Source organism: Belonocnema kinseyi, chromosome 10 (assembly GCF_010883055.1).
Source record: "Belonocnema kinseyi isolate 2016_QV_RU_SX_M_011 chromosome 10, B_treatae_v1, whole genome shotgun sequence".
NCBI lineage: Eukaryota > Metazoa > Arthropoda > Insecta > Hymenoptera > Cynipidae > Belonocnema > Belonocnema kinseyi.
In genome coordinates, this window is record NC_046666.1 from 9,681,425 (window position 1) to 9,691,322 (window position 9,898).

The following is a 9,898-nucleotide window of genomic DNA, read 5'->3' on the forward strand; positions in this document are numbered from 1 at the left end:
TCCGGGGCTCTTTTTCTGGTGCTTTTAGTTTCTTTGATTAAAACGGCTCCCTGCACGATTTTCTTCTTTTTTTTCTTTTAATTATTGACACTCATTTACACTGATTTTTTTATTTCTGAAGTGAGTCCGGGCCCGTTTTCTGGTGTTTATCGCTCATAAGTTTTTGATGTAACTTTACAGGATGACTTCTTACTACGGCATTATGACAAGGGACCATGTAAAAATAAACTGGGCCACTCACGAGCCTCCGTGATTTGGCATCGAACACAAGTTATTGGGATTTTCGCCGGTTTTGGACTCCTTCTCCTTGTAGCTTCGCCCCTACTTTTGCTCGCCGCCCCCTGTATAGTCTGCTGTAAATGTCGCGTCTGCGGTTCCTCTCGACTTGACCAAGAAGAGGGCTCGCACGAGGACACCGGGACGTAAAGATAAACAAGAAAAAATTATCTTAAATAATATTTATGTACTTCCGTAAGTCAGTGCACTCGAAAAATTAACTTAATTTTTCCTCTCGCGTAGCAGCTGCTATTGATATTTCCCTATTCACAGCTCTCAGCGCCATCTACTTTGCTGGATTATTTTTCAAGTAGTGTCTGGTTTTTTTTTTTTTTTTTCCTCTTTTGGTTTTATTTCAAAGACGGGATTATTTAAATTTTAGAATGATGACGCAAAAGAAATGACTAGCGTCTTTAATATTGACCAAAAGACGAAAATATAGGCTTTCCTGAACACTGCTCTACAATTCGGTATTTTTTTAAGAAGGCTTGAATAGAAATTAATTAATTTCAAATTTCAAGCGAAATAGTAGAATATTTTCTTTTCTAGTTTTTTGTCGTCTTGGGTTTTTTTTATTCTTAGATGTAAAAAAATTCTTCTCTAGCTCCACGGGGATTCGAACCCTTGAAATCTTGGAAGAATCCGGGCGGAATTTTTTTACAGGTACCCGTCGTAAAAAAAAATGTATAATTATTTTTTCTTTTCTATTTAATACCTGATTCTTCCACCAAACTTCAATTTAACAATTTTCATCTGTAAAAATAGAAGTGGCAATATTGTTTTGAATTAGGAAAAATCGAATGCTCTTTTTCTGTTGAAACCTGATTTTTTTTATTCTTTTTTATTCAAGCATTCTTAACGAGAATGTAGATTTAGTCCATATTCCACTAGTTGTACTAGTTTTGCACTTGGTTTTTTTTTTATTTTATTTTTTTTATTCTGAATGCCAAAACAAAAATTTTTTATTGAAAGATTAGTTTAAATGTGTCGATTTATTACATTATTTATTACAGTAATAATTTTTTAATATCCTAGGATATGTTTATTGATATTTTTCATACAATTTTTTGAGACCGGGAAATGACAGGGAATTTATGTTTTGATCGGGAATTTTACAAATCTTTAGAAGAAAAATCTAGTCCCAAGTTCGATTTTAACAGGTTTTAAATAATTAGCTTTCTTAAAGGTTTGAACAAATAAAAAATAGAAGCCTTTGTCGTTGAAAATTTTGGATCAAAACCATTTTTATTTAATAAAAAAATCAATTTTTTAAAATTTGTCTGTACTTTAAGTAATAAAAAGTAAACAAAAGCAATTTGTCAAAAAGACTTTAAACCAGTTCAAAATTGAAGAATTTTCAGATTTTAACGTTAAAACTAAAACGGTTTCAATTTGGAAGGAAGAACATATTTTTGGAATGAAGAACAAAGTAAGAACATATTTTTGAACGTTCCAATTTTAATTGTTGTATTTACAAAATGCTTAATTTGTAACTGAAATTTTTAATTTTTGACGTATAATTTACAAATGAACATTTGTAGAAAAAATTTGAGTATTTTTAAGAGATATTTTGGAGTTTTAAAAACAATGAAAAATTATCATGCAAATTTTAGAAAGTTTTCTTAAAATCTTCTAGAATCTTGGTTTGAAAATTTTGTTTTAATCTTAGACTCTTAAAATAATTTTTCAAAATGAAAAGTCATTTTTAATTATTCTAGGAATCTTAAGAAAAAGTTTTTTTAAGCCTTTCACAATTCTTGATAAGAATCTATTTTTTTGTTTGTTTAAAATCTGCGAAAATCTAGATTTTCTGAAAATTGTAGAAAAAACTCAATTTATTTTCACAGATATTTAGAAGTTCTGAAAAAATTTCCAATTTTTGTAAAATTTAAAACCAATTTAAAACAACTTCTAGATTTCTTAAGATTTTGAAACAAAATTTTAAAGCTTTCCAAGGATGTTTAAACTATTTAAAAAAGAAAATAATTGAATTTCTAGTTTAAGAAGTGTTCAGATAAAATTTGTGCAATTTTTCAATATTTGATGTTCTAGTTTAAAATTGCTTAAATTAATATAATTTTGAAAATTTTAGAGTTCATTGATTGATTCTTTAATTTATAGAGCATTGGAAATTATAATGTAGACATATATATTTTTAGAATTGAATCTGAATCTTTAAACTCTACATAATTTATAAAAATACTTCCATTTTTTATGTTTTTATTTTTATTGAACATTTGAGTAAAAAAATTTTGAATTTAAAAACTTATATCTTCAATGTTAAGAGTTTAAAACTAAAAATTTCTATTTTGAGTGCTTTAATTTGTAGTTTATTTTTTATTGCTTCAAATCGAAAAATGTTTAGCTCTAAAATTCGAATTTTTTAAGTTTTACTGACCGTGAAAAATGTTTGCGAGCCCTGATAATTACAGTTGGAAAAAATACAATTTTCTTCTTTAAACTTCGATAGTTTTTGACCTGCCGTCAACCGGAATAATTATGGATCATTCGGTGTAAATTTGGATCATTTTTTATGCTCCATAATCCAGTGAATTTGTATTTGAGGGGAAAAAAAATAGAATTACCCCGGTTGACTTTAATTCATATATTCAAGTTTTCTTTCCAGATTTTGCTTAGGTTTACTGGCCCTTGAAAATCTGTGAACAGTTAAAAAAAAAGTTTAAAAAAAGGGGGTTACAAAATATCGGGGCAAAGTTAATTTTGAATAATTTATTAAATTTATCTTGATTAATATTTAATTTTTTAATTTGAAATTGTTTTATTGCATTTATACAAGATTTTATATTATTAATCTTAGAAAATTAGATTTCTGGTCTTAAATCCTCGCCACAATCTAAAAAGAAAATTGAATGTAACTAAAAAAAAGATTATTTTTTTAAGTAACTTCTAAATTAAAATATAAAATTAATATTGATATTAAAATATTATATTTTATAGGATATATTATCTGAAATGATAGAAAAGAAAAGTAGGAACATATTTTTGATATTTGATATCTTAACTTCGGAATTAATATTATATATCATATTTTTGTAAAATATATAGAAAAATAACCGTTGTATTTTTGTTAAAAAATATCATTTTTGATGAAAAATACTAATATAACCTATTACTGCTCAAATATTGTAAATATTCTTTGAAATATAGTGCTTTTTTAAATAATAATTACAATTTTAGATGAAAACCACTCAAATAAAGTAACTCAAACCTGTTTGAGATACACCCTTTCCGGCAAAATGTGTTAACATAACCTAAAATTGTTGAAAAATTGTCAATCTTGTTTAAAATTTATATCGATTTCCGACATAAAACGCAAATAATAGTGAACGAAAAAAAATAAATCAATCAACAATTATTAAAAGATTCCAAATCTTGACGAAATTATGTTGATTTTAGTTTGATGATGCCCATTTTCGATCAAAAATTCCAAAGTAACCTAAAATTTTAAAAGAAAATTATGAATCTTCTTTAATATCTAATGATTTTTTAAATAAAAATTACAATTTTCGCAGAAAAATACTGACACTATCTTAAATTGTTCGAGGCTTAGAAATTCTATTATTTTAAACAAAAATCTTTGGATTTAAATCTAATGATTCTTTGTTGAAAAATAAAAATTTTAGGCGACATACGCAAAAATAACCTAAATTTGTTGAAAATTGTAAATAGTCTTTGAAATATAATAATTTTTTATTAAAAATACCAATAATTTTCAACGAAAATACTAGCATACACGAAAATAGTTTGAATTATAAATCTGTATCGAGATTTTATGATTTTTTTAAAATTAATTTCCTTTTAAAAATGTTAATATAACCTAAAAGTGTTAAAAATCTTAATCTTTTTGAAATCTTATCTTTTTTAATTAAAATACATTTTTTAATTACATTACATTTTTTAATTAAAATAAAAATTTTGTTTTAAAATGCCAACTTTCGGTTTTAAAGGCTAACATAACCTGAAATTGTTCAAAAATCATCATTCTCTAACACCCAATTATTTTTGTTGAAAAACTAATTGTAAACGTTAAAAAACGCTAACAAAACCGTAAAATGTAAATTTGTGAAATATTTCTAATCATTGAAGTCTAGTAATTTCTGATTAAAAATACACACTTCCAGTTTCATAGTATAATGCTAACGTAACCTCAAATTAAAAAAAAACAATTTCTTTGAAATCTTATATTTCTAAATTAAAATATCAATTTCCGACGAAAAACACTTGCATAATCCAAAATTGTTAAAAAGTTTCAAAATCTTGTTCAAATTATATCGAATTTTGTTTTAAAATACCAGTTTTTTGTTTTAAAGGCTAACATAACCTAAAGTTGTTAAAAATTCTGAACCTACTAATTTTTTTTTTAAAGCTAAACGGTAAAAAATTTTAACAAAACCGAAAAAAAATAAATGGTTGGAAAATTTCTAAACTTTTAAATCTAATAATTTCTCATTAATAATACTTATTTCCGGTGTCCGATGTAAAATGCTAACTTAACCTAAAATTGTTTTAAAAATTTATCTTTGAAATCTTATATTTTTTAATTAATATACTGATTTCTGACGAAAAACAGTGACAATTCAAATTTATTATAAGATTCAAAATCTTATTCAAATTATGATGATTTTTTTTTTATTTTAAATACGATTTTTTTTGTTAAAGTTAAACATAACCTAAAATTTTCCCAACATTTTAAATCTAATGATTAAAAAAAAACCGCTCACAAACCCGAATAATTAATTGATGGTAAATTTTCTAATTTTTGAAATCTAACAATTTCTGATCAAAAATGCTCATTTCCGGTGTCCGGTGTAAAATGCTAACGTAACCTAAATTTGTTTTAAAAGAAATTGATATCTCAAATCTGATCTTGTTTTTATTTAAAAATAATCCAAAATTGTTGAAAGCTTCAGAATCTTCTTCAAATTACATATAATGATTTTTTTTAATACCAATTTTTGTGTTAAAGGCTAACATAACCTTAAATAGTTAAAATATTCTGAAACTTTATTATTTCATGATTTTTGTTTTAAAAAAATACTATACAAAACGTAAAAAACGTAAACAAAAAGGTAAATTTTTGAAACATTTCTAATCTTCGAGATTTCATGATTTTTTATTAAAAATACGCAGTTCCGGTGCCCTGTATGAAATGCTATCATAACCTAAAATTGTTTTTAAAAAATGTATTTTCTTTGAAATCTGATCTTTTTTAATTAAAATGTCAATTTCCGACGAAAAGCACTTACATAATCGAAAACTGTTGAAAGATTTAAAATCTTGTTGAAATTATAATTATTTTTTTTAATACCAATTTTTGGCGTTAAAGACTATCATAACCTGAAATTGTTCAAAAATTTTGTGTCTTTAATATCTATGATTTTTTTAAACCCTAAACAGTAAAAAAAGCTTAACGCAACAAAGAAAAAAGTAAATTGTTGAAAATTTGCTAATCTTTGAAATCTAATAATTTCTGATAAAAAATAGTCACAATCGGTGTAAAAGGCAAGCATAACCTAAAATTGTTGAAAATTGCGAATCTTGATCAAGATTTTTGTTTTAAATAAATCTTATTCGCATACGATTTTCTGTGGTTGTTATTATTTAACAAAGAGGATTTTTTTCATTTAATAAAATTAATAATAATTAATAAAAATGTAATATAATAAACATGAAAAGTCAATCAAATTTTCAATCAAAAATGCTTGCAAGCTTTTAGAGATATAACGTTACATTTTTTTTTTATATAGGAAAATTATCGATGTTTATAGAAAAATCTTGTATTTTTAACAAAAAGCTATCAAAAGTTAAATAATCCCAATAGCTCTAAATAAATCATTTTTACTGAAGTATGAAAAAGAGGGTTTGCATAATTTTTTCCAAAAACAATACCATTTAAAACGATTAAGGAAATTAGGAAGTCCATTGTTTTAACTACTTTTTTTATCATAAATTATTATTTTTTTCTTCCATTTTTTTTTCGAATTTTCAAATTTAAAAAAAAATGAAAAGCCTAGTGCAACCCAGTGGAATATGGTTTAGGAATTATGACTCTGGAGCGAATTATTATTAAAATAGTCGATTTGAGCGGCTCCTTTAGTTCTTTCTTGAGAACTTCTTTTAACGGGATGGGTGTAGGGCTGATAAGAATGTTCAGTGTTTTTTTTTTTTTTTTTTTATATATCGAACGAAGTCTGAGAAAAGAAAGGAAAATGAAGTATTGTGATAATATAATAATTTATTTAAGACTGGGGAAATGGATACATGAAAAAAATGGAGTTTTTCTAACATAATTATATAGGCAAAAATAAATTTTGTCTCCCTAAGCATATTTCACTGCAACCAGATGTGTCACAGACAGAACTGCTGTAAGTACTAGTCCAATCTAAGAAAAAATTTACGCTTGAATTGCGACGGACAGGAATCGCTTCTAGTTAGGTAAAAAAAAAATTGCCCCCCCCCCCCAATTTCAAGGGGGGGGGCTTCAAGGTTTAGCTCTAATTTTGCAAAATTATGGAGTGATATTTACGCGAATTCTAATATAAATTTAACAATAGTCTTTCCAAAAGTGCTTAACGGTTATAAAAGCAAAAATAATATTGCTTTCGTTTTGATTAGGCAGGGTGTCTAGTGTTTCTTAAAAAAAAAAAAAATCCAGGTTTTCCAGTACTACAAAATAAATATGCGAAATTTCTCGTACATTCCTAAAATATGATTTTATGGTTAAAAAAAGTTTTTTTTCTGATTTTTGTTTTGTTTGATTTATGTTGAAAAATAACGACCCTACAATCGAAAATATTTTAAAGTTTATCTTTTTTTTTATAACTATTTAATTACTTTTTTTTTATTTCAGTAATTTGTTGCTTTTTAGGCAATTGAAGGGAGTTCAATTACGTGTGTTGTGATTTTTTAAAAATCAGAATTGGTTGAATTTTGATGGAGTTATCGAATTTTAATTTTTAATAAAATAATTAAATTTTCAACCAAATAATTGCATTTTTTAGAGAGGTGAATTTTTAATCCAAAAAGATGAATTCTTAATAATAAAAAAAATCAATAAAGTACATAAGTTTTCCAATAAATAGTCGAATTTTCAACTAGAAAAGAAATTTTTCTAGTAAAAAAATATTTTTTTAAACAAAATATTTAAATTTTTAACCAACGAGATGAATTTTCAACTAAAAAGTTGAAAGATGTTAAATTTTTTTGATCTAAATGACGAATTTTTAAGAACTAAAGATTTTGCACTCTAGAAGGGAAAAAATTAAATCCAAATTCTTGGAATTTTAAGCCAAAAAATGCATTTTCTGTCAAACAGTTGCATTTTCAGCCTGAAAATATGAATTTTCAAGAAAAAAGTTTAATTTACAAGGAAATATTTGCAGTTTTAACCAAAAAAGAGGAAATTTCGACTAAAAAGATCAATTTTATAACAATAAAGACGAATTGTTAACTAGAAAAGATCAATTTTCATTTAAAAAATTACGTTTTTAGTTTAAAAGTTGATTTTAAAATAAAATAAAAAAACTAACTTTTAACAAATTTCGCAAAATAGTTGATTTTTCAACAAAATACATTAATTTTCAAGTAAATAGTAGAATATTTGACTGGAAAAGATAAATTTATCGTAAGAAAAAATATTTTTTAACAAAATATGTACGTAAATTTTCAACTAAAATGATAAATCTGCAAACAAGAACATTTATTTTTAACAAATAAAGATTTTTCAGTCTAGAAGGAAAAAAATTGCATTCAAGTTATTGAAAATTCAAACCAAAAGACGCATTTTCTATTTCTATTTTCTATTTCTATTTCTAATTTCAGCCCGAAAATATGAATTTTCAAGAAAAAAGTTAATTTCAACCAAAAAGATTGGTTTTCTACCAATAAAGACAAATTTTTAATTAAAAAAATAATAATTTTTCATCCAAAAAATAGAAAAACATTTTCAGGTAAAAAATTAATTTTAAATAAGAAAAAAACGCATTTTCAAAAAAAAAAAAAAAACTAAAATGATGAATCTGCTAACAATAAAATTAATTTTGAAGAAATAAAGATTTTTCAGTTCAGAAGGAAAAAAGTTAAATCCAAATTGTTGAATTTTAAAGCCAAAATACGCATTTTCTGTAAAACAGTTGCATTTTCAGCCTAAAAATATGAATTTTCAAGAAAAAAGGTTTGAAAAAAATGGAAAAATTACGTTTTCAGTTAAAAAATTAAGTTCAAAATAAATAGAAAAATAAATTTTCCTCAAAATAAGTAAGTTCTTCCCAAAATAGTTGATTTTTCGAAAAATACAGGAATTTTCAAATAAATAGTTGAATTTTCAACTAGAAAAGTTCAATTTATCGTAAGAAAAAAATATATTTTTTAACAAAATATGTACTTTAATTTTCAACCAAAGATGAATTTTAACTAAAATTATAAACATGCATAAAAGAACATTTATTTTTAACAAATCAAGATTTTACAGTCCAGAAGGGAAGAAAATTGCATCCAATTTATTGAATTTTCAAGCCAAAAGACGCATTTTCTATAAAACAGTTGCATTTTCAGCCCGAAAATATGAATTTTCAATGAAATAGTTGCAGTTTTAACCAAAAAAGATAAAATTTTAACCAAAAAGATTAGTTTTCTACCAATAGAGACGAATTTTTAACTTTAAAAAATCAATTTTCATAAAAAAAATGGAAAAATTACATTTTCAGGTAAAAGCTTAATTTTAAATAAGAAAAAAAACGAATTTTCAAAAAAAGAAAATGATAAATATGCAACCAAGGAATATAAAGTTTGGGTAAAAAAATTTCTTACTTGTAAATTAATGTACTTTGTTGAAATTTAGTTTTTTTTAGAAAATTAAGATTCTTGATCGAAAATTCATCATTTTGGTTGAAAATTGAACTATTTTGTTAAAAATTAGTTGTTTTTTTTTCTGAAAATGTATCTTTTTGGTTGCAAATTTATGTTTTAGGTTAAAGATTAAGCTACGCCGTAAAATTTTTTACAATGTCGTGAAAGTATTTTTTTTTGTTTGTTAGAAATTCCACTTTTTTGTTGAAAATTCAACTACCTTGGTAAAAAAAATTTCAACTATTTGGTTTAAAATTAACTTTGTTTACTGAAGATAATGTATTATTTTTTTTTAGAGAAGCTTTTTTCTTCTCATGCTCGAATAGACACATGTCATTTTTTCTTTTGTCTTTTTTCCTGTCTTTTTTCTTTTTTTTTTGTCTTTTTCTCATGTTTGAATAAGTATATGTCATTTTATTTCTTTGCCTTTTGTTTTTTTTTATTTTTCTTCTTCTCGTGTTCGAATAGGCATATGTCATGTTTTCTTTGCCTTTTCTTTTTTTTTTTGTTTTTTTTTCTGTCTTTTTTTGTTTGTCTTTTTCTCATTTTTGAATAAGTATATGTCATTTTATTTCTTTTCCTTCTATTTTTCTTCTAATGTTCGAATAGGCGTATGTCATTTTTTTCTTTGCCTTTTTTGTATTCTTTTTTCTTTTTTGTCTTTTTCTCATGTTTGAATAAGTATATGTCATTTTATTTCTTTGCCTTTTATTTTTCTTCTCGTGTTCGAATAGGCATATGTAATTTTTTTCTT

The 9,898-nt window shown here is 24.3% G+C and overlaps 1 protein-coding gene across 1 annotated transcript in view; it reads left to right on the forward strand.

Annotated features, from left to right (window-relative positions):
- The window catches only part of LOC117181755 (probable E3 ubiquitin-protein ligase RNF144A), a 37,890-nt gene extending 37,107 nt beyond the window's left edge, over positions 1–783 (forward strand). Inside the window, exon 4 of the mRNA XM_033374719.1 lies at positions 181–783. Coding sequence (XP_033230610.1) covers positions 181–426 — 246 coding nt within the window. The 3' untranslated portion in view covers positions 427–783. The remainder of the gene's footprint in view (positions 1–180) is intronic.
- Positions 784–9,898: the final 9,115 nt, after the last annotated feature.